The sequence below is a fragment of the Mus caroli genome, chromosome 19, assembly GCF_900094665.2.
Source record: "Mus caroli chromosome 19, CAROLI_EIJ_v1.1, whole genome shotgun sequence".
Taxonomy (NCBI): domain Eukaryota; kingdom Metazoa; phylum Chordata; class Mammalia; order Rodentia; family Muridae; genus Mus; species Mus caroli.
Window position 1 is genome coordinate 34,488,431 of NC_034588.1, and position 25,145 is coordinate 34,513,575.

The following is a 25,145-nucleotide window of genomic DNA, read 5'->3' on the forward strand; positions in this document are numbered from 1 at the left end:
CTCTCCCTGTCCTCCCCTCCCCTGTCCTCTGCTCCCCTCCCCTCCCTTCCCCTCCCCTCCTCTCTTCTCCTCTCTTCTTTCTCTCACTCATGTTTTGTTTCAGTTTGTTTTGGAGCCTGGCTTCAAACTCAGAGGTCTGCTTGTCTCTGTCTCCAGAATGTTGGGACTAAAGATGTGCACCATCACAGCCAATTATGGTGGAGTCTCTTTGGAACAGAATTTCTTTCACTGTCATTGGAACACTTTTGAGTTAATTATGTAATACACAAAAATGGCTAATTATTAGGACTTTATAGTTAACGTGCAGATGACTATGATCTGAAAATAACAGGTAAAATATAAGACAGACTAAAAAAAATGTGTCCACTGGGCCATCCAATGGACACAATTCTCTACCCTACTGAGGTTTCAGTCTTGGTAAGGACAGACATGGAGTCTCACAGGAAATCATCAAGGCGCTGCCTTGGCTCATCTCCACCCCCCCCCCCAATGCAGCACAGAGCACAGAAATGGATTATTATATTGTGCTTACAACCCGGCAGTTTCGTGCTCACCAAACTCATCCAAATGGTAGTCTCGCCCTCCGTATCGGATTCTGCTTCCGTCTTCAGAAAGAACTGGTGGCGGGAAGCCTTTGAATCTTGCAACGTTTTGAAGCAACTGCGTCGGTCTCAGCTGATCTCGCCAGGTATTTACTCCGGAACTGTGGACGACACCACAGGTGCACAAGGTTCCACACAAATGCACGTTGTGTCTGAGCACAGCCATCTAACTGGGGAGGGACACCTGTACCTACTTTGCCTCCCGGACACCTATCTCAGAGGTGTAAAACATACATATTATGTTGGCTTCAGGCAACTCATCATGTCTATTTTGTGTGTGTGTGTGTGTGTGTGTGTGTGTGCAGTTCCCTCCTCAACAAAAATGAGGAATCTGGGATTATCACAATCATAGAGGCAAATTCAAAGACCAGGAGTGGCATGCTGTCTCACGGAAGGCTTAGAGAGCCGCTGGTTATCATCAGGGACACTAGGCATCATAGAATCCTTGAGGGGGGGGGTAATTGATAGTCACGAATCAATCCCTATTCCTAAAGGCTAGAGAATCCCTGTCATAACCCCCGCTAACCCCAGGAGTTCAAGAACAGGGGAGGGGACTGTCCAGGCACTACCATTTCAACAGACTATGGGATAACTGAGGCAGTGTGCTTGCCTTGTTTGTCCCTAGATGATCCTGTCAAAAATGACACTGGATGGACCAAAAGAGCCACAGCACACTGATGGAGGCAGAGCCCCCCAGCCTCCCCAGGTCTGAGCCTCCGTGCAGCAGACCACCTCCACTTGTGGGGAAGCAACTTACACACAGTACTGCTCAGGGATTCCACAGTGAGACCCGAACCGGGAAAGGAAGCGGTTCTCCAGGTCAATGGTTGTCTCTCCCACCTTCTCATCTCGGGTGAAGGTGTCGTAGTCATAGACAGAGATCTTCAGGTCTTTCTCCTGAGGCAAGTAGCAGCTCAGCTCATACATTCTAAGTAAAGGAATGCACATACAGAGCAGTCAGGGGCCTTCTGGGCTGCTCCAGAAACCAAGACTCAGACAAAGAATTGCCAAGTGTTGGCGATGTTAGGGGAAGATGACTGATTAAGGACAGCTATGTGGGTGGGGAGACAGTATAAACAGTAGATGCTAGTAATAAGATGACGAGGGAATGCATGCTTGCTCAGGAGAAAAGCCCAGGTGAATACCTGTGTTCAAACCCTAGTTATGCCATTTATTTAGTCCTGTTTTCTTCTCTGTGAAATGATTATAACAATGCATATTATAGACTGGAGAGATGGCTCAGCAGTTAAGAGCACTGGCTGCTCTTCCAGAGGTCCTGAGTTCAATTCCCAGCAACCAGGTTGTAACTCACAACCATCTGTAATGGGATCTGATGCCCTCTTCTAATGTGCATGAAACAAAGAACACACACACACATATATAGTATATATAGTATATGTAGTATATACTACATATACACATATATGTACATGTATACACACATATATAAAACAAATAAATAAATAAAAACTTAGTACTATAACAATAATACATCATATTGCTAATTTTAGTGTTACCACCTGTCTACCTCCTGGAATGCCTTTCTCCTCACTCCAGGAAGATCAAACAGGCACCTGACAGCCATTTTTCTGTATCCCACTTCATTTCTTATTCTGCTCATCAGAGACTCCTGCCCCAAGAAACAACTTGACTCATCCCTCTGGAAGGACGCAGGGACATGCATGAACTTGTGTAGTGTGCCATGGAGGGGGCCTGCCAGGCCTCTGGTCCTGCCACAGACTTCATTCAGTTTTCATAACTTGTCTAATGGAACCTACATTAAAATGTAAATTCTTCAGAGATACAAAGAAATCATCCAGCAGCCATTCTGTTGGCGGATGAACTGTGTGGTCCACGGGATGTTGAAGAGCACGCATCAATGGCAGACAGGCAGGGCTTAGCTCTGGTATTTGCATTGTTCCCCTATATCCCTCTCATTCCAGGTGCTTAGTTTATTTTGCTGTCAGAAAAACTGTCTCCTCCCCTGTGCTTCCTCCTTTTCTTGTTACCCTCTGGTGTGAGGACAGGCTTTTGTCCAGCGAGCCAGGGATGAGTGTTTAATGGCACTCTGGAAGAAAGCCACCCGGATGTCTCCTGCACCAATCTCAGAGACCTCCCTAGATGCAGCAGGTACTTGAGGCAGGGAAAGGGGTACTTGGGTCATAGCTACACACAAAGCATCATAGCCAATGTGGGCGCCAGGTGTGCACACAGTATACAGACATGCATGCAGCAACCACATCCCTACACACAATTTTTTTTTAATTAAAAAAGAAAATAGCTGGGTATTGTGACTTACTCTGTAGCAGTTGGGAGGCAGAGGCAGGTGAATCTCTGTGAGCTGAAGGCCAGTCTGGTTTACAGAGCGAGCACCAGGACAGTCGGGCTATGTAGAAAGACCTTGTCTCGAGACCCAGTAAGAACAACAAAAAGAAAACCAGCTGGACATGGTAGTTCACTCCTATAAATGCTATACTCTAGAGGCAGAAGAGGTTTGCCACAAATTTGATGCCAGCCTGGTCTATGTAACTTTTAGAAGGACCAGGAATACACCGTGAGATCTGGTGACAAGGAAAAACAAAAACAAACAAACAAAAAAAACCAAACTGACCTGGTATCTTGGGTGCTTTGGTTTAATTAAGGAATACTTTCCTTCCCCCGAGGCATCAATTATTATTTTTAAAAATCTTTTAGAGTTTATTATTATTGTGTGGATGATACATAGATGAATATGGGTACCACATCCCAGTGAGGGAGATCAGAGGACAGTATTCAGGAGTTGAATGTGTTCTAGAGAAGCCAAGATGAACAATGGCCAAGAATGCAGGAAATCCGGCTTCTTCCCCAAGCTGTCTCAGGGTCTCTCTGCTGAGAAGCAAAGCACTTCCCAAGACTGAGGTCCAGGCCTGGAGCCACTCTGATGAACTGGCGGAAGTCTGTGATCCCCTAAGACAGCCACTGGCCTCGCTGAGCCTGACAGCATCACTTCCTCTGAGCGTGGCTCTGAGCAAGACTTTTCCTGCCACTTAATTAAGCTTGTGCTTGGCACCTCTGAAACAAGACTTTCAGACAGGGCTGCCTTTCTCCCTTCAAAGCTGGCTCTGCCTGCTTCCCGGTCTCGCTCACACGGAGCCCTCCTTCCTGCTCTGCGTGCCTTTTCCTGTCTAGACCTTGGGGCTGGATCAGCGGAAGGAAGGGAAAATGATCACATTGCCTTGCCAGAGGATTATTTCCCCTCTCTGGGCCCGGCACTGGGCCTAGGGCTGTGCAGCACAGAGGGTGTTCGTATTCAGGTGTCTGAGTATATGCATGTGTGTGCATGTACGCAAACATGCTAGGGGCCAACTGGGTGGTCCTTTGTACATGCATGTTCCTGTCTATAGAGATGGCTTGTTTGAACCTAAAACTGGATGACCAAGGTGTGTGTGTGTGTGTGTGTGTGTGTGTGTGTGTGTGTACAAGCATGCATGAGAGAGACAGACACACAGAGAGGCAGAGAAAAACCTAGAGGAATAAACATAAGACATAAAGTAAATGAGTGTGTCATGGGCGGGGCAAAAGAGGAACAGAGTCCCCCACTTAGCAACATTTTGAGAGAATAACACCATTTCCCCTTTTGTGCTCATGTGTGTGTGTGTGCACGTATACATATGTGCACACTAGTGCATGTAGAGGCAGAAGGTCTTTCTTTGTTATTTACTACCTTTTTTTTTTAAAAAAAAAGTTAAGAACAAATATATTTAATTCTTGATTTTGCGATGGGGCAGAGGACAGGTGTGTGCGACAGCTTGTGGGTTAAGGCCAGAGACAAATTTGGGGAGTCAGTTCTTGCCTCCCACCCCTTTGAGGTAGGCTCTCTCCTGTTTCTGTTCTGTACTGCATACTCCAGGCTACTTGGCCAGAATGTTTCTAGATGATTCTTCTGACTCCGCCTCCCATCTGGCTGTAGGAGTGCTGGGATTATAGATGCGCACGGCTGCATCTGGAATTTGGATTGTCGGAATCATGTGGCCACGTCTTGTACCCCCTGAGCCACATCCTCTGCCCTCTACCTTATCTTACAGCTAGACAGGTTGGGGACCGAAACTCAGGTCCTCCTGCTTGCCCACCCTTTGCACACAGAATCCTCCCCTGCCCCAGCCCTTCCTCAAATATTTTTCCACAAAGAACATTTACCTACAGACGGCAGTTTTGCTGTGACTATGCAGTACTGCCTCAGGCTTGGGAAAGTCTCAGAGTCACGTCATGGACGTATACCTCCTCTGTCTCAATCGCTTGTGTGACGGCTTGTTGACAGAGATGTGAGGCCCTGGGTGATGTGGGAGCTGTGATGCTTGGCTACTGAGTCTAACACAGAAGAGAATCAGACAGAGCACAGAGCAGAGTGTGGTGCTGAAGCCACACAGACCCTGGTGTCATATGGCTTGGGATCACGGCCACAGCCTGTAATCAGAAAGGTGTTATGCACACCTCTTTTCGGGCCTCAGTTTCTGTTCCCGTCAGAGTTCTGTGAGATTTCTGACATGTCTTCTACAAAATGGCCCAGCGAGAAAGGACTTGCTCACTCTGACTGCTCAGCAAATGTTGTTACTAAATATGAAAGGTGCTCTCAGCTGAATAATGCTGGCTTTACTTAGTGATCATGTTGGTAACTAGAAACAGCTCTGATAAGACTTATATAACATGACTCACACATGGGTAAAGGCTACTGAGGTCAAGCCTGAAGACCTGAGATGAATCCCTGGGGCCCACATGGTAGAAGGAGAGAACCAGGTTGTCTCTGACCGCCACATGCACACAGGTGTTCACTGCCACATGCACACACGTGTTCACAAGTGGCATGAATAAAAATGTGTTAACAATGCCCATATTCTAGACCAGAAACAAGTCAAGGCTGTGACCACAAAGAGAACAATGCTTTGTCAAGGCTCTTGGGGGACATTAAAGACCAATAAAACAGAATATTTGTCTTGTCACTTGGCATCCTCCCTCAGTGAAACATTCACTGCATCAAAAGGAGAGAACTGTAACACTCCAGTAAACCCTACTTCCAGTCAGGCCATCCCTACCTCCATTCCACCCCACCTTAGACGCATTATCCCCTGGTGGTGAAAACAGGATTTTATAGCAGCTGAGCCCCTCCACAAGCTCAGTGCATCCTGGGGCCTAGATCTTGACTCAAAGAAACCCATCTTTTGACTTTCTTCCCTCATGGACCTTCCAGCCCTTCTACCCATTTCTCTGACAAAGGTATCTGTACATATTCCTGGTGTTAGGACCTCAAACAGAGCAGGGCACATTTCATGTAGAAGGAATATTTTGAACTGTATGTTACCTGCCAAACACTGGGTTGAGAGTGTTGGGAATGTAGTGGTCTCGGTCTTCAATTACTTTCTTGCCCAAGGTTATTTTTATGTAAGGATCACACTGTGGAGACAAGACAGGTAAGATGTTATATCATCCCGAGTGCAAACTGAAGTCAATTTCGGGGATAGACTTGGCTTGCTTCTATACTCCCGAGTGATGACAAAGGTGGCCTCTGGGGCACCTGAGGACCTCAGATGAGCTCAGTGCAAGGTTCTCCTTTGGGTGGCAGTGGGCCAGCGTGCCTTCAAAGCATCTGTGTGGGTGAAAAGGTGGGATGGGGTGGAGGTAGGAACGACCTAACTCTGCACATGCTGGTCCTGTGACTGGAGCAAATCTTGTCCTGGGTCACATCGGTAACACGAGAAGGATGAACTAGAGAGCCCTAAGCACCCCCACCCCCCCCAGTCCCAGCCAAAGCTCTTGGGTAAAACCCCATGGGGACAATCCTTCTGCTTATATTGTTTTGATAGAGTATCTTTCTCCTGGTGAGATAACAGACGCCCAGGAAGAAAGAAGGTGACAATTACCATGGCTGATGACTATAATTATCCTGCTATGGGAGAAGGCCCCACACCCAAACTCTTACCAGGCCATTGTTGTCCTGAGGCTGGAGCTGTAAGCCTTGAACAATGTAAATCCTAACAGTGCATTCCTGTGGGACACTGTCAGGCAGTTCCCGAAACTGCCTGGGAGGGGCTGGCACACCGGGGTCATCCGGCAAGGGGTAGATTCGGAAGGAGCCCTGAGAGAAAGAGAGAGACGACGTGTGCTGATGACTTCAAGGACGCTGGCCAATGGGTAGAGGGTGCTTGGGAAATGGGCACCCATCGTGTGCACCCTCTGTCTCACACAGTTGGGTGATGTTAAGTGTCTTTGACATAACCTGTTTTGGCTCTTGTGGGATTCCAGTAGAGAACACTCCAGCATTCTACAGCCATCATTTCAGAAGAGGGCATTATAGGAAGGGGTTTATAACCTGGGCAGGAAGTGGAGGTGGCTGGTCAGGGTTGGGGGATGTGGTGGCAAAACAAGGTAAAGAGTTGAGATTATTTTGGAGACAGTAATAAGTCCTGAGGTGATTTCACTGCTGGGTCTCCCTACCTGCCTGGGCCCCACTCCCAGGAAAATTGATGCTCTGCCTCAGATCTCAGCTAAAAAGACTGCATACTTTGTTTTGAAACCAGCTTAAGTATAGGGAAAGGTATTGAAGTTGGGATTAGGATGTTTGGGCCTTTCTTCTGGCCAGCTGCATTCAGGAACATGTCATGAAGCAAGCACCCATTGAATACTGGGTGTGGAACACCCAAAAATCAAGAAACAGAGTATGGCACAAGATAGTAGATTAGCTTGGCTGTATACCCTATTGTGGGCTTAGTAGGAGGCTGGGGTGGGGAGGATTTGAGACCCTGTGTTGGGTGTAATCCCCTGATCCATTAGCCATGTCTGCTATTGGCAAAGGATTAGGAAGAGGTAGTGTCAGATGCCCTGGCCTTGCCAAGTGTGCTTGGGAGGAGAAGCAACAATCAAACCTGACAGGAGGTGAACCCAGACCTGTGGGAGCCCAGAGCATGGGTGAGTCATGCTGCCCAAAGCAGCCAGGGGACTCTTGACAAACACTGACATCTGAGCTGGCTTAGGGCCTGAGCAGGGCTTTGTCAGACTACAGAGGAAAGGAAGGGCATCCAGGAAAGGAAGAGCTGCCTAGCCCAAGGCTCCGTACATCCATAGAGAGGACTTGCAAGGTGTGTTTGGGACTTGGGAGTGGTTCTTCTGTATGCAGGAGGGACCCAGAGCTTGGGAAAGGCCAGCTCAGCTTTGGAAGGAGTTGAGGCCTGAGCTGTGAAATACAAGAGGTGTGTTTAAGCCATTCAGATGGAGGCTCGAATTTGGTTACGGTGAGGAGAGACTGCTTAGGAGGAGCAGAAAGGTGGCTAAGGTCTCCATCTGGGAATCTGCCACAGTGATCATGCTAAAACCCTAGGAGGGCAGAAGATAGGAGAAATGAGGTCTTGGGAAGATTTGACCCAGGAGGATTTGAGTCTGGTCAGCCCAAGCAATACCCTGGCTCCCCATGGGGGCATTTTCCTTCCTGCGGAGGGCAGAGGACGTGTCCAGCTGTAGACATCGCAGTCTTTCATCCAAAATCAATAAAAAAAAAGAAGATGGATTTTTCAAAGGACACACACACACACACTTTACTCACTTTAAACTCTCCTACCACAGATGGATCTTCATTCTCATCGGACTTGCCTCTGTACAGCTTGAAGGTATCTGAGAAATCTGTCAGGCCTTCAAAGTCGGCTACATCCTCCAGTTCACAGTCATAGATCTGAAAACCATCAGCGGACTCTCAGTTTCTCATTAAAACAGAGGTGGTGTCTCCAGCCAACAGGGCTGAGTACCAAAAGGATTGGACAGAACTCCTGGAGCCCTCACAGGTGCAGCATAGAACAGCCACTTGGGAAAATGCCACACTTCTTTTAGGGGGTTACATATCCTAGGATCCAGAAATGGTGTTTCTAGGAATTTACCAGAAAGAAACATGAGCATGTCCGTGTGGTTCAAGAAGGTCCAGTGTTGGGAGGATGAGTCAACAAACCATGGAGAGAAGAGAGAAAAGAAGGGGCAAGGGGAGGTGAGATGGGGTATGAGCACGGCACGACCTACCTCCAACCTAGTCTGATCCAATATGATTCAGCAAGAGTAAACAAACTTGTGATACCCACAACAACATGACGAGTCTCAAAAGCAGACTTCTTTGGGACCAAAGGAGCCAAATGTAGAATGAATGTTGTCTGAGTCCAGTTATCTGGAACACAGGAGCAAGCGAAGCCAGCCTATCATGGCAACTATCAGACCAGCTGTGCACCAGAGGGGTGCAGCTTGTGGAGAGTTGGCTTGACAGGAGCACAGAGGAGCTTCCTGTGTGTGAAAATGGTCTTCCCCTTGCTGTGGGCGCGGCTTTACACAGATGTACAGAACACCAAAGCCTTGTGGGAGGACCAGCTTGTGGCATATACATTAGACCTTGGTTTTAAAAGAAAAGTTGGACAAGAGAGAAAGATGGAAGGGAGAAGAGGAACAAGTAATGGAAACCTGTCCCTTCACCCCAGTCTCATTAGTTTTCCATGTGATTTCTAACATGGCGGCTTTCCTTACACTACACGAATACATCATGCCACCAACAAGCAAGGGTATAGGTCTTTCTTTGATAGAGGAATAATTTTAATAACTAGCTGTTTCTCATTTAACTTCATCTTTCTCCTCTACCTCGCTCTGACTCCTTGGGTTCGCAGCTGACAGAGTTAGCAACTGAACAATGAAGAACTGGAACATGAAGGGAATAGTACAGATAGCTAGCCCTGGCCGGCACCGCCGCTTCCTCCTGCACTCGTGTGCCCCGCGGCTGTGATGTGACTAGGCATACATGTAACAGAATCAACTTTTCATTTGGCAAAACTGATCACTGTTTGGAAGACAAAACGAAGCGTGTTGACATCTTTTTGTTGTTCTGCAAAGGGCACAGTGACTTCGGAGTCTCCCCGAGCCAAGCAACTCTGGGTAATTGTTGGCCTAATTAGTATGGTATTAACCCACTCCTAGCCTTCTGCCAGATGCCCCCAAGCCCCAAAGTGACAGTCACGCAACCATAACTCAGCAACTTTCCTCAGTCCCTGATGCTTGGCAGAGCCAAGCCTGTTGCAAGAGGGCAGAGGCACGCTTGGCCCCTGTCCATCAGCACCCACCACGAGGCCTTGTAAGCCTAGGGCCTAAGGCATGCTGGAACTGGCTTTTCCCCACCCATAAGAACATAAGTCCAACTACCTTGAGTTTGGAATAGCCTTTCTGAATATACTGTCCACATTTTTCATGCTCTCCAGAGGAAGCATAAAATTTACTCCACCAGTCAACGATTTCTTCCTCCTAAAGTCACGTGCAAATGAAAAAAAAATGATATTGACAGTCTGGATTTCTGATTTTTTTTTTTAACAGAAAAGTCACTATGGAACAGAAGAGAGAGAGAGAGAGAGAGAGAGAGAGAGAGAGAGAGAGAAGGCTACCGACAGCTCTGAGATTATCTGCCTCTGTTTACATGCACGGTGGGCAGCACAGCCACAATTCTGCATAGAAGCAGGAGATGTCAACCAGTGACATGGGTGTGGTGTGTGTGTGTGTGCGCGCACATGTGCACGTAGATGCCTGTGTGTAGAGGAGTACACGTATGTAGGCGTACATGTGGAGACCAGAGAGCAACTTCAGGTGACACCCCATGAATTCTGTTCAACTCTGTGAAACAGGGTCTCTTATCGCCCAGGGCTCACTATTTGGGCTAGACTTGTTGGCCCACAAATGTTGTCATCCTTCTGTCTCCACTTCCCCAGTGCCTGAAAACAAGCATGTGCCACGACACTCAGCATTTTCACATGAATTCTGGAGATGGAACTCAAGTCCCTGAGATTGTGAGCAAGCACTTCGCCCACTGAACTATCTTCCCAGCCCTTGATGAAATGTGTTTGCTTCAATGCCCACATCTATATTAGATGTTTTCCTTAGACCTGATACATACGATCTATCAATTTGTCTCTTTTCGTTTCTTTACTTTTAATGCTTGCATCCATAAATCAAGTAGAATGGCATTTCTAACATATGCTTTCTTTGATCTCATTTCCTTAGCTCTTTTAGCAACATTACAACTCTAAGAGTTCGGTGAACTGGTTCTAGTTCTAGCCCTTATGTTATAAGCCACACTGTCTTGGGCAAGTTGTTCTGCAACTCTGACCCTCAGTTTCTTCATCTAGTGACAACTGCCTCCGTCTGCCTCATAGAGTTGATTTGGAAATCAGATAGGATCACTAAGAGAAAGAATTCTGGGAACCTTGAAGGTAGGAAACAAAGGTAGGGGGAGCTTGTGGTTCATGTGTGCTAGCTGCTCTCACCCCATCCCTCAGATTCCGATCCAGTCAATGTGGGCTGAAAACTGGGGTATTCGTTATGTTCACATAACTCCCCCGGGTGACTTCAGTTATAGCCAGAGCCATGAACTTCATTTTGCTGAGTGGTTCTTGGTTTGGCAGAAGAGATAATAAATGAAGCACTCATAGGCCAGTGCCTGCGTAGCTCCTCACATTTTCTCCTTTTCTATCTCTCTCCTTTCCTTTCCTCCTTTTTTTGCTTGCTTCCTTCCCTCTTTCCTTCCTTCTTTTCTCCCTCTCTGCACAGGATCTTGATATATAATTCAAGCTGGCCTCAAACTGATTATCCTCCTGCCTCAGTCTCCAAAGGGCTATGATTACTGGTGTGTGGTTCCACACCCAACCTCCACCCTGATTTATAACAAGGACATATCTGGATGAGACTCACTTACTGCTCTTTTTTTTGTTTTGTTTTATTTTTTGTTTTTGTTTTTGTTTTTGTTTTTGTTTTTTGTTTTTTGTTTTTCATGACAGGGTTTCTCTGTGTAACCCTGGCTATCCTGGAACTCACTCTGTAGACCAGGCTGGCCTCGAATTCAGAAATCCCCCTGCCTCTGCCTCCCAAGTGCTGGGATTAAAGGCGTGCGCCACCACTGCCTGGCTTGCTTTTTCTAATCTGCCTTAGATAGTGATGCTCTTAAAAATAAGCATCACCTCTTGTAAGCCTCCTTCTGTTCTGTAGGATGGAGAGCAACAAGGAGTAAGAAAGGCTGTTTCAGGCTGGAGAGCTGGCTCAGACATTGAGAGCAATGGCTGCTCTTCCAGACCATCAGAGGTCAACTCCCAGCACCCACACAACCACTTGAACTCCAACTCCAGGGAATCTGATGCCCTCTTCTGGCCACCACAAGTACCCGCACATATGTGTGCATACCCCCACATATACACATCCATACAAATGAAATCATTAAAAACAAAAACAGGCTGTTTCTCATTTGTACCTGGGGGCAAATGTTTGTAGATTTATGCGTATAACTAAATGCTCATATACATGTGCATCTTTGTATATGTCTTTAAATTTATATTCATGCATACAAGTGTGTGCATGCAACACATAGTTATAATGAATTAAATGTCCTCTGCAGATCATCAATACATTCCTGGAGTTAGGAGAAAAGTTACATTCCAATTATGGGCAGAAAATACATGTATTGGCAATTGAACCAAGAACCTTGCACATGCTGAGACAAGCTCTCTACTCCCGAGTCGCATCCTTCACCCCATGAATCTTAGAGGCGTAAACACATATGCAATCGTTACCTTTTCCGACAGCTGGGCATATGAGGTCAGTAGCAGAAGACATCATATATAGGAGTCACGTGGATGTTTGGTTTAAGATCCCAGGAACATTAGGTTTAGAGAGAAAGAGGGTAAGAGACATTATTTTTCTGCATACTTACTATCAACACTTAACAGATTGCCTAGTTATTCTAGTTGAAAGCATCTTATCATTGAGCATATCTTAGATTTCTTCTCTGAAAACCCATGAAACAGTACTTGAGTGGCTTGTGCTTTTGATGGGGTTAGACTAGCCTGTGATCAGCTAACGCAGTGGGTGCTCAGGGGGGGAGTGAAAGCTATTCATCTTCCTACCCCCACCTCTCAGTCCATGTAGCTCCAAAAGCATAGCCCCAATACGACCCCCTTCTCACCCCTTCAAGAACTCTCTTGTCACAAGGTGTGCACGGCTGTAGGCCATCATGTTAGTGCCTTTTCTGTGTTCCCCCATGCCTATGTAAGAATACCACTTAAATACTGGTAGGAAATGACTCTTCTAATAAAAGGATGTCAGGTTTCTCGTTGGCCAAATCCTTCCACTTGAATGTTTGCATGGAGGATTTGCCCCTCCAGGTACCAGGGACTGTCCAGGAGTTTGCTGGAGCTTGAGTTTTCTCTTGGGACACTGATAAGATAGCCCCCTGGGCTAATTAGAGAACACAGTTCCCCTTTCTGAAATCCTGATCTCTCCCTACAGCACATTTGTGCCTCCTGTGTTGAGTGCCACCCAGCTTCTTAAGGTCCTCAGTATTTCTATCTAGACTGACCCTTGTTGCAGCAGAAGTGCCAACGGAGGCAGAGAGAGAGAGACGTATCAATTCGTTTTGTTAGCTCCATTCCCAAGCAAGATTAGGGTTAAGTGATCATAGTTTAAGTGCGATTTTGGAGAGAGGAATTAAAAACAAAACCATCTTTTGACAATCTCAATAGTTTTGAATTCAGATATTTAGTCTGCTTCTTCACGCTTACTTTCAGTTATAACGAACTGATTTAGGGATAAGAACAGGCCATGTTTAAAGAGTATCCAAGACAAGTTGCTGACTTTAAATTTCAGGGTTAGCCCAGAAGGATCCCTTCATGCCTGATTGCTCATAGTCCCGTGTGGAAAAGGAAGGACAGCAACTCGTTGACTTTCTTTTTTTCTCCAATCTAATAAATGAACTTGAAAATTCAACTCAAAGCACTACATGGCCCCGGGCCAGTCTTCCCTTTGGCTTAAAATGACATTATTCATCTAAATATCACCTTTCACTCCAAAATCTACTAGTAGAACCCAGAGGAATTCAAGTGCTTAGACCAAGCTGCCCCAGTCCCATGCGGCCTCATGCATCATATCATATACATACATGCACTGTCCTTGGAGAAGCCATTTTGCTGAGTGCTGTTGACATACTGCTTAAGCACTGGAATTGGAAGGCAACTGTTGAGTCGGCCATGAAAGAAGGTCTGTGCTGTCTGCCTGGCACTTGACCAATCTGCCCCATGCCCTCATCTCCTGCTCTTCTTTGGAGAGTGCTAAGCTCATCCATCATGAGTTCCCACAGACATCACAGAGCATGATGCCCTCGTGGAAAGACTCGGCCTCCAGCCCTCAGCAACAGCAGTTAGTGTGGGCCCATTCGGTTTATCCAGGTAAAAGTCTAAAATCAAGTTAGTGGTCATATGTGTCCATTACATGTACGCGTGCTACATGTAATAAAGGACGTTAGTAAGCTTGTCATTGGCTCTCCTGAAGTTCCACGTTGCTCACTGGACTTTATAGAAATATGCAATGTCTACCTTGACAAAGGGACTTGAGAGCTTAGAGGAAATCCTACCTTTCCTTGTTGACACAGTGTCCCTCAACTAAGGTATGAGGGGAGCAGGCTGATTATAGTCATTTATAGTGTAGTGGGAATGACTTGACACTATCATCTCTAGACCTGCTGCTCTTCCCGGTTCAAAGCTGATACACACGGACCTTTCATAGTGTGTTGCTAGAGTAGCCTAGCTCCAGCACTGCCGAGAAAGAAGTAGCACTGACATTATTTTCCTTGCTCCCCAGTAGTACTGAGGACACAGAAGACATTCAGGAAGGACTGATTGGCATGTTATCGAGTAGGATTTTACACTGCCTTTTCCCAGAGTAGTTGTGGAAATCACCGTGAAAAAATAAATAAACCCTTAAGTCTATTAGACATAACTTCTCCTTAGGCAACTACTGTCTTATTGAGACTCATTGGAGTTATTTTCAATAAGTGAACATAGTCGTGTTGCCCTATGGGCTGGGGAATTTGATATTGTCATCTGTGACCGTGTAGAATTGCCACACAGTAGAGTCAGACACACAGCAATCCGGAGCTGGCTGTGGAACCACATTTAATATGGTCCAATTGTTAGTGAGTTTAATGCAGTGGGAAAGAAGTGGGTTTTTTAAAAAAAGGTACCATTTATGGACATAACACATTAAAGTGCAATCATGGGCGTGTTCCAGCCAGTTTGCATATTAAAACATGCTGTGAACGTTTACTGTAAATGCCAAGAGAAACAGTGAGCTATTTGGTGTTTTCTTTTTTCTGGGTTCAAACTTTCTTGTTCCTTTCTAAGGAAGTGGCTGGAAGGTTTTCAGACTGGGTCCTGAGTTAGGATTCCCACAAACTTCTTCCACAGTGAATATAAAACTCAGGATGTTCCTTATACTGACAAATAGGGTCATTTCAAAACACGACAGTCCTGCCTCACATAGGCAAAATTTTGACATGCGTGTTCTGATTGATGCAATGTTTCGATTTTCTCTAGAAACTTCTAACACGATAGCATTTGGACCTTCCCCTGATTGGTTCTCAAGTAGCTTTTTAAATTGTAGGTTATGACCTCATTTGGTGCTGGGTACCTGAATGTGTAGCACAGTGTGTGTGTGTGTGTGTGTGTGTGTGTGTGTGTGTGTGTGGTTACAGAATGTATGGCAAAGAGAAATGTTTCTGAATGTGCAACAAGTGAAAATTAACTAAAAATAAAGTGTGTAAGGAGTCCAAGTGCATCATTAAAGTGCAATTAATGATTTGTTAGGACACCTAGAAAGGTGTCCTTGGCAGTACTTACTCAGACTGCACCATGCAACTCCATTATGGCCTTGGTTTTGAGCCCATAACCCATGTGTTTCTGCACTATGCATGTAGTCACACCATACAACACCAGAGAACACCACCTGAAACACCTCAGCTCAGATCTGGGTCTAGGGTATGCTACAGACTGCAGTATTTTCACATACCAAGTTTTCTGCTCTTGTAGAAACACAATGGTTTAATTATGGAAAATCAAGATGTGAAAGTTTCCACCAACATTCCTTACCATGTAAGTATCAAGTTAGTATATATTTGGGTCACATTATGTTAGAATGTTTGATTTCTCTTTGAGTGGCTTATTTGAGTTTCATTAGAAAAAAAAATGTTAAATGAATTTTGGCTTGGGATTAGGAGAGTTTCCAGCAGTCTCTGCAGTAGCCTGAAATATACCTTCTGCCATTTTGTATTAATATTACACATTTATCCAAATCAGCATCAATGACTGTAACATCAAATTATTAATTAACCCTGAAAAATGTTAATGATGCTGTGTCCTGCAGTATTACATATCTAGCTGAGATTTAAATCTTTATGTAAAAATGAACAAGCTCGTCCATCTCATTAGAATGTAATCTTGATTTTGTTTTAGACAAATGGTAAAATTATGTCTAGCAATGCTTTATAATTAATTATGAGGGATGTTTGATTTGTACACCTTACTTTTTATACCTATACACCAGAGGTTGTATAAAAATTTCTCAGGTGAAAGGGGAAAGCTTTTTAGAAGCCCTCGTTGGTTCAATTTCACTGTTAACTGTGGATGAATACAAGATTCGGATCTTGTGTCTATTCAGTCCTTGCACGTTGGTTTGATGAGCAATATTTTAATGGTCTTGAATGGCTGCTGGAGTTCACCAATTGCTTGGACATCTGGAATACAACCTACCTTAGAAGCCAGTAATGGTTTGGTGTCTTCTATTTCAATAACGACTTCCCGGCATGGAGGTGCAGACATCAGAGAGGCTGCAAGACAAAGAGCTTTATAATCTAGGACACTTGGAACAGCATACTGGAGGACATTCTATCCCACGGTCACGTCGAGCAGCCACAGGATGGGTGATAGAGTTAACCCGGGTGAAACTTTTCAATGGGGGACCACACCTGAATGTGGAAAATGAACCAACGATGTGCCACATTCTCAAAGTAGGTTATGGTTTTAGACATTTTATAGGGGATTATGTGGCCCATGTGTCTTGGCTTGGGGTAGTTAAATCAGTTCCTATGCATAACGAGTGCTTGGAAGAGAATTGTGTTGAAGACCAGAGAGATGGCAATTAAGGTAAAGGTGCTGGATGCCAAGCCTAATGGCCTGAGTTTGATCCTATGAACCTACACGGTGGAAGGAGGAGAGACTTGATTCCTGTAAGTGGCCCACAGAGCAACACACACACACACACACATGTGTGCACACACATGCATACACACACGCGCGCGCGTGCACACACACACACATATGTACTCTTACACCATTAAAAAGATCGTGTTGATCCTGTAGGAATGGGCATGGAGATGGCGAATCTGTCGAAAAGATTCTCATTTTCTTGGGAAATGAGATAGAGAAGCACAGAAGAGGAGTGGAGGAAGACAGGATAGATAGAGAAGGTGATTAGAGAGAGGACGGGGAGGGGAGGGAAGGAGAGAGGGGAGGAGGAAGCAGGGATGAATCTCTTCAGCAGTCTGAAGCTGCTGTTGCGTGTCCAGCCCTTGCTCTCCCATGGCATGTGGAGGTAGGAGGCCTGGGCCCTGATCTTATATGCAGTTTCCCATTGGATGTAACTCTGGACTTTGGAGTAACAGCAATTGCTTGGGAACAGGCTCTGGAGTCACATGGTTTATCTCAGTTAAAGGCAGGTGCCAAGGTCCAGCCTGATGCAGGCAGGGGTGGGGTCACAGGAGCATTTTTTTTTTTTTTACATTGAAGACCCCAAGAGGTCCTAGGTCAGAACCCAGACAGAATCTTTACACCAAAGTATTTAGAGCACTGACCTACACACACTCATTTTCTTGTTGGGCTCTTGCACTTTGAGGACAAGACTATTCTGGTCCCTTGACTTCCCCAACATTTAGATCAGTGAATGACATTTTATGAGTGCTCAATAACTACTTGCTGGACGCTGAATGCCTCCATCCCTGTGGCTGATGTGGGAACAGCATCCCCTGAATTTTGAGGATTCTTCTTCAAAGGCAAATAGGAAAGGTCATGTAACAGGCATCATTACCTCAAAGGTTATCCCGTGTTTATGTAGGAGTAAGGCATGCCAGAGGGTGGCCTCTTCAGTACTGGACTCTGCCCCTCAAAGTTCTTCAAGAGTCCAGGCTGGCTCCACCACTGGCTATTAGCTGTTCCTTGGAGGAATTGCCTAGTACTCTGCAAATAAGACCTTATTTTTTTTTCCTGTGGCATCTAGAATATGGCTTGTGAAGATTCAGCCAGATCAGGCATTAAAAAAAAATTCTAAATAGTGTAACATATAGACGTGCCTATAGGCATACCTTTTAGTTGTGGTACAATATCCTCCTTTCCTGCATATGGATCACACCGAAAGCGGTCCAGGTGGTCAATGGTGCATTGGCCAACCACAGGCTTCCGCCCAAACTGCCTGTGATCAATGACCTTGATCACCAGCGGAGGCATGTACAATTCTTCCTTGGGCAAGAACTAGGGATCAGAAAAACAGATGTCCTTTTTCGTTTCCAGGTCTGACAGGAACAGCTTTGCCAGCCAGTTCCCCCCAGGAGACCAGCCCAGATTCTTTTTGCCCATTAAATCTAACCCAGAGGGACCTTCCTTGGGTATTTCAGGTACTGAGGTGCTTGGTAATCAGCTCGGAGATTTCAGCCTGGCTCTGGAAGATCAAATCCTACCTCTGCTGTCACAGTGAGCATGGCCTTAGGGAACTTTTCTAACCCTGTGTGCTGGGTCACTTCATCATTCATAGCAGAGTTGTGGAATCCATAGGTGACATGCTTAGGCTGCACTTGGCAAGCATAATGTGGAATGAGATCTTGTCACTGAGCCCATCTCCCTCCCACAACCTTCTTCCTGAGAGGGAATCTCAAGGAACAAGATAGTTTTGGTCCCTTCATCTCCCCAACATTTAGACCAATTGATGACATTCTATGAGCGCTCAATAACCACTTGCTGAAGGCTGAGTGCCTCCATCCCTGTTGCTGATGAGGGAACAGCATCCTTCGTCAAAGACAATAAGAAAGTTCATGTAGCAGGCAGAACTTTGGTCCTCTACTAGCCATGGCTTAAGTGGAATTGGGATTCCTCTGATGCTAGAAGTCCACAGCCAAAATGGGATGCTCATTTTGCCTTCAGTGCTCCTGGGATGTGGGGGCCTTGAAGACACTGCCCTGACTGGAGAACATGGGCTGGCCTGGAAGCTTGACTGTGGTTTGGGTTAATGTCTGTCGCTGGCCTTGCACTAGAATAGAGGGTGGGGTGCTCCCTCAGTGCCTTCTCCCATGTCTGCTGGCCAAACCTAGGTTCTAGACTAGAAGTGGGAAGGGAAGGACGGGGATGGGGGGGGGGGAGAGATTGGGTAAGGATTGGCAGAGTTTCTTAGCAGTGACTAATTAGGGATTCTGCTTCTACATGTCCATAAGACTGTCCATCTGCAGAATCATGGAGTGGAAGGACCCCAGTCCAAGCTCTGGCTACTCGATTGCTGGGTCCTCCTGTACAAATTACTTAACCTCTTCATTGCCTCAAACATGAAGGAAGGAGTTGTAGCACTGGGCTGGAGTTGCAGATGAAACTAGGCCATGGTCCCAAGCACAGAAGGGTACACACTAGCTCTGAGGCCAGGGAAGCCATTTCTCCTCTCTAGGCCTCAACTGCCTCCGATGCAAAATGAGAGGTTAAACCATGCGGCCCCGATGTTCAAGGGTAGTGTGTTGGGGATATGAAGGAAAATGAGCTGTGGAGAGGAATTGGACAAGTCTAGTCTTCCATCTTTGTATGTGCTTATTGTAATCTCTTACATATCAATGCAAAGATGAATTTTTTTTTTTATTTCTAAGAGTTAAGGTTTGCTGGATGGTGGGGGTACACGCCTTTAATCCTAGCACTCACTAGGCAGAGGCAAGCAGATCTCTGAATTTAAGGCCAGCCTGGTCTACAGAATGAGTTCCAGGACAACCAGGGATAAGCAAGAAAGTTAAGAATTTAATTTCTTTTAGAATGGACAAGTTGGGTGGTTTCCACAAGCTCTAGTTATAACAGGTGGAGGTGCGTGAGTCCCATCTGACACCTCCCAATTCTGACAACCAGAGGTAAACTTCAAAGGATCAAAGAAGGTTCCATAGCATGGACTCAGACACAGACTATTAGGGCCATGCCACATCACCCACACGGAAGTCCTCCACCACTGTTCCTTCCTAGACATCCAGATCCTAGTGGGAAAGTTCTGGTTAACAATCTGGCCTTGAGGGGTTCACTAAGAGCCTATAACAGAGACCAAACACTTTCTGGAGAAACAAGCTCTGCTCATAGAGGGGCCATTTGGAGCTTTCAGAAACTGACTACAGATGACCTAAGGAGGGAGAAGTCTCCAGCACATTTACTATAAGGCTGGGTTTTTCCACTTGCATGGGCTTGTGCAGAGTCTAGATACTGTACCACTTTCATGAAGAGAACAGAACTTGGGAAGTTGGGTGTCTTCTTAAGGCTTTTGATCACCACCGATTCTACTCTCTCTCCTCCACATTCCACCACCAGGCTGGGCGATGTGACAGAAGCCATCTGGTAGTTTTTCATATTTCTTAAGCCCCAAGCTAGGATCTGGGGAAACAAGTTAAAGAGAAGGGGAGTAAACCTGACACATCACACACACACACACAGATGCACTCACACACACATGTGAGCACACACACACACACAGTCACACGCACATGCACGCACACACACACAAACACACACGAACATGCACACACACACACAGAGTCACATGCACACACACACACACACACAAACACACAGACGCACACGCACATCACACATACACACGTGCACACACATATATGGAAAAATCCAATCTCAATCACACAACACAGTACAGTCTTTAAGATGGAGCGATGCACATTCGTCTAAAATACCAGTGCATTATTATCTTCAGGTGCCTGTGGAAATGCAGAGAAAGTGGTTTGGGCCCTTCCCTTTTGTCAGATAGCTAAAGACAAAGCAGAACAGCTGTAAGTGCTGCGGAGTCAGTCAGCATCTCTAGATCTCATCTGCAAACAGGACTTATGTGATCCACGGGGGCGGGGGGGGGAGGGGGCGCAATTTGGAAGATCAAGTATAAACCTCTTGCATGGTAAATGACCTGCAAGCATTCCAAACTGGTAGCTGCTGTTTGAAGCTCCCTGTGTCTGTTTTCGAACGCACAGCAAAACAGAGGAGCTAACAATGCTTCCCTTATCAGGACCCCCGTCTATCTAGCTAGGAGGTTATCTTCACCAGCCTGGGTCTGCCCTAATTATCTCCCTTGTCGCCACTGTCCAGCTGCTTCCTCACCCCCCACCTCCGACCTCTTGCCTCCTTTGCAGACCTTCTCCTTGTTCACACGGCACTTTCTCTTGGGTTATCTTCTCTTTCTCTGGTGAATTCCCCCCAAAAGAAAGAAATCACTGAAATCTGCTTCTTATTGCTTTGCTAAGATGTCTACTTTCTATGACTATTTCTATTGGGGGAGGGTGCGAGCCGATTTTATAGGAAGTTAGAGACGGCAAGAAAGCATGCAGCACAATGCATGCCCTACACTAATGGTCCTTGACACACCCTTTGGCTTGGTCAAGTAAAACTCGGAGAGAATACATACCTCAATGGCAGTGAGCTGAACCACAGGCCTGATCCCCTGAGGGACCATGTATAAGTTTGGTGCTCTTTGAGAGGGGAGGATGGGAAGGTTGGAGCCATCCTGTGGAACAAACGCAGGCTGTCAACACTTCTCTTTCATTAAGGCAGAGAGTACCTGGAATGACTGAGGTTCTCTAAGCAGCTCGTGGAATCCATGAGCAAGAACAAAGCAGTACCTTGTTCCTCAGAATCAACTCTGCTGTTACGAGGACATCCCCACAGGCCTTGTCTCCATTCATAACAGGATGCCAGAGAAGCTTAGGTGTGATGTCCGTTTCTGAGTTCAGTTTCACCAAGGGAGAGCAAATGCTTCGACCTAAAAATTCATCTTTGCCCTAGAGAAGGAAACCACACACAAACTCCTGGTCAGATAGCCCTGCAGGTGACTGTCCTGTCCCCAAGTCAATTTTTTTTTCTTTTTTTTTCTGAGACAGGGTTTCTCTGTGTAGCTCTGGCTGTCCTGGAACTCCCTCTGTAGACCAGGCTGGCCTCGAACTCAGAAATCCGCCTGTCTCTGCCTCCCAAGTGCTGGGATCAAAGGCGTGCGCCACCACCGCCCAGCTCCCCAATGTCATCTTAAAATGTCCTGTTACCTACCACTTGGTCATTGTCAAAAAGTTCTATGGTAACGTTGGGTGGGTTCTGTAGAACTGTTTGGGGTTCCCCAAAGATTTCAACCTCATCGAATATAATGGTTTGGTCCCAGGTGGGATTCAGGGTGGAGTGGATGATCTCAGTGGTTTTGCTTCGATGGAGGAAGGAGACATGGGCGTATGGATCTATGGACAGAAAAAGATATTAACAGTAGAGTCTCGGAGAAGTTGAACTCCTATGACAGTGAGTTTCAACCAGAGACTTTTCATCTGGACATAGTGGTCATATGCTTTCACCACCCCTTTGAAGACAAGGAGTCCTGTAAGCGGGGCACCACAGAGGACGGTATCATGGTGAGAAGTGCCTAACCGAAGGCCCTGACGTGTGCAAAGGATTGCTTCTCTGGAGTGCACTTATCCTCAGCAAGGTTCACTGGGCACAGAGGCATTCACATACATCATCTAGAATACAAGCTTCGCAACCAGACACATCTGGCCTGCTGTGCCCCCGGGACCTTGGAAGAAAAAGGTTTAACCTTTCTAAGCCTCCGTTCCTCCCTCTTTGCCACAAAAGGAATTTCTGTTTTCCTATTGGGTAGAAAATGGGATGACATGAACATGTGAACTGCCTAGAACAGAGCCTGTTATCCATTTCACTGATAAATACCGGTTATTTTTATATTTTTTGTTTCTACGTTTTTGATAAACTGACAAATATAAGTTTATTTTATGCTTTTGTTTCTACTGTTATCTACACAGAAGGCTTTGCATTTGTGTGCTGGGTTTCAAGGATATAGCAGCAACTAGGAAAGGTTTAGCTGCTCTCAGAATTTACAGCTTGCAACAGGACTAAAAGTTTTCTTTTGCCCCACTGATAAATCTTGTATCCAACTGGGATACAAACATCAGTGAAGATTTTTCTAAGAATTCTGATTGGATCTATAGTGAGACAGTGTCCCCTGGTGGATACTATTTGAAAATGTCCTAAAAAAAAATTTTGAAGTTTTGTTCTACAGAGTAGGATAATCTTGATTAAACTTTTAGACCAGATCTAGATACTCTGGTCTAATATTATTAATATTATTAGGAAAGGAAATAATTCACTAATACTGTGTAAAAGGAGTGCTTGGGACATGAATAAGAATTGACACAGTGCATGATATTATCACACCAGTGTTTTAAGAACTGTTTCCATAGAAGAACCAGGGAAGCTTGGCTGGCTTGCAGGTCTCATAGCAGAATGTCTCTAAATAGCCTCTAATATATTTAGGATAGTATGGCCTCTATTCTATCCACACTGACAGAGCATAGCCAAAAGCACATGTGAAGTACCAATGTGAGGACCAGTACTGAAGACTCAGAGTTACATAGGACTAGAAGGTGGGGGTGGGGAGAGGGTGAGAGAAGGCAGTAGAGGAGGTGAAAAGCATACCACATAAGACTCACAGACAGATGCCATGGGCTAATGGGTCAAGTATGTGATCTCTTTCATCATCTTGAGAGTGTAACCAAAAAGTATAAAGACTCCTAATTTACCAATCGGCCCAGGACTCAGGTTTAAAACGAAGCCATGCACACAAAGAGAGGTCAGAGGTTGTTCTTCAGGGCACTTTATGGCTCAACCGTGATTAATAGTGTTTAAGGGCCTCGTGTATTCTGGGCATCTCTAGCACCCAGTAAGAGTTCTTAAAGCAGTTGGGAATTCCTCAAGATGACTGGGTGGTTCTCTTCAAGCATACCAACAGAGTCTCTACCTGGAAAGGGTTTTATTGTAAGAAATGAAAACAAGATACAAAACCCACTTGATGCGCGATCGACCCAAGGTAGCCCGCCATGTAAGAGGGTAGTAGGGATTTTCCCTTCACCTGAAAAGCTGTCTTTGTCCAAAGCCATGAGGTTCCTGGCTTGATAAATGTAGCAGCGCAGGTGGTAGATGTAGACTCCTGAAGGGAAGGTGATGAGATACAGGTTACTGTTAATAGGATTTTTCTCAGCTCTTTAGAGGTGACACGTGTTGCAGACACATGGGTCAATCAATCCATTTCCCCGCCGCAGAGAGCACACATGTTCCCGACACAGCGGTTTCTTATAAAAGGACACTCACAGAGGTCCCAACATCCATGACTTTGTTCTCCTGTTTCATTTGCCCATAATCAATCTCAGGTCACAAACATTAAGTGGAATAGTCCAGAACTATAGAATGCACAGGTTTCATATTGCAAGCCCTGCAGCGTGACGTCTCAAAGCACCCAGCTGCCTCACTTGGGATGTTGACTGTGCCTTTGTCCAGGGTATCCGTGCTGTATAAGCTGCCTGCCTGGTAGTCACTCTGTAGTTTCTTATCTCAGTTAGCCAACTGACTGATGTAAATAACATTGCAGTGCTTGTATTAAGTAACTCTTATTTATTTAATAAAGACCCAAAACACAAGAGCAGTGGTTCTGGCTGGTTTACTGCAGTGCATTTTAATACCTTCCATATTTATACTTAGTTACTGTGCTTTATCTGTTATTGTGCCTAATTTATAAATTAAACTTGATCACACACACACACACAGACACACACAGACACACACACGCACACACACAAACACACACACACACACACGTTTGACAATTTAAAAGTACGATTGGCGGGGGTGTGTGTCTTAAAATGGATTTTAAACAGGTAAGAGTCAGGTGAGTGTGTATAATGGGGGTGTGCTCTAAACTACTATATTCCAAGTGTGGCGCTGCACACCTATAATCCCAGCATGCAAGAAGTCAAGGCAGTCTGGATTACACATAGAAACTCTGCCTCCAAAGAGAAAATGAAACCAAATAAATAACTGCTAGAATAACCCCAACGCCAGCATGGCGATCAGAGGAACAGTAGTCCCATTGTGACCTTCCGGGGTTTAGTGCACAGCTGCTCATCACAGACTTTCGGATGAGCCTGGATCTCAAGCAGTCACTGAGCAAGGTCTCAGTGCTATGTGAGATTTATGTCTGGGACAGTTATCTGCTAAGACTTTCTTTGACTTTTAAAAATGTTCAAACTCTTCTTGCTAATGCACATACTGACACACACTATATCACATGTATGTACACAGCACATACATTCATGCATACAGAGATACACATACATACACACAATTTGAGGGATAGTAGAGTATTGCGACTGACTGCATAATATAAGAATTGTGAATGCTTGAATATCTGGTACATTTTAAGTCCTACTTACATATGGCACTATTAATAACATCCTGAAATTCTTGAAGGCTGATAATGAGATCAGATTTTCCTTAAACTTTTAGCCTTTTTTCCCATAATTAAGATAATAATTTAGCGTTTTCTAAACAGAAGTTGTTTTTTTTTTTTTTTTTT

General features: G+C 45.4%; 1 protein-coding gene across 3 annotated transcripts in view; it reads right to left on the reverse strand.

Annotated features, from left to right (window-relative positions):
- Myof (myoferlin) overlaps positions 1-25,145 on the reverse strand; it is a 147,171-nt gene that overhangs the window by 16,602 nt on the left and 105,424 nt on the right. For all 3 annotated transcript variants that reach the window (XM_021152563.1, XM_021152562.1, XM_029472658.1), the window contains 14 exons: positions 23,646-23,723; positions 21,785-21,966; positions 21,364-21,522; positions 21,150-21,248; positions 19,952-20,113; positions 17,818-17,983; positions 16,211-16,287; positions 12,203-12,214; positions 9,795-9,893; positions 8,173-8,298; positions 6,556-6,711; positions 5,938-6,029; positions 1,360-1,530; positions 555-703 (listed from right to left, as the gene is read on the reverse strand). In XM_021152563.1, the coding sequence (XP_021008222.1) occupies positions 555-703; positions 1,360-1,530; positions 5,938-6,029; positions 6,556-6,711; positions 8,173-8,298; positions 9,795-9,893; positions 12,203-12,214; positions 16,211-16,287; positions 17,818-17,983; positions 19,952-20,113; positions 21,150-21,248; positions 21,364-21,522; positions 21,785-21,966; positions 23,646-23,723 (1,728 nt within the window). The remainder of the gene's footprint in view (positions 1-554; positions 704-1,359; positions 1,531-5,937; positions 6,030-6,555; positions 6,712-8,172; positions 8,299-9,794; positions 9,894-12,202; positions 12,215-16,210; positions 16,288-17,817; positions 17,984-19,951; positions 20,114-21,149; positions 21,249-21,363; positions 21,523-21,784; positions 21,967-23,645; positions 23,724-25,145) is intronic.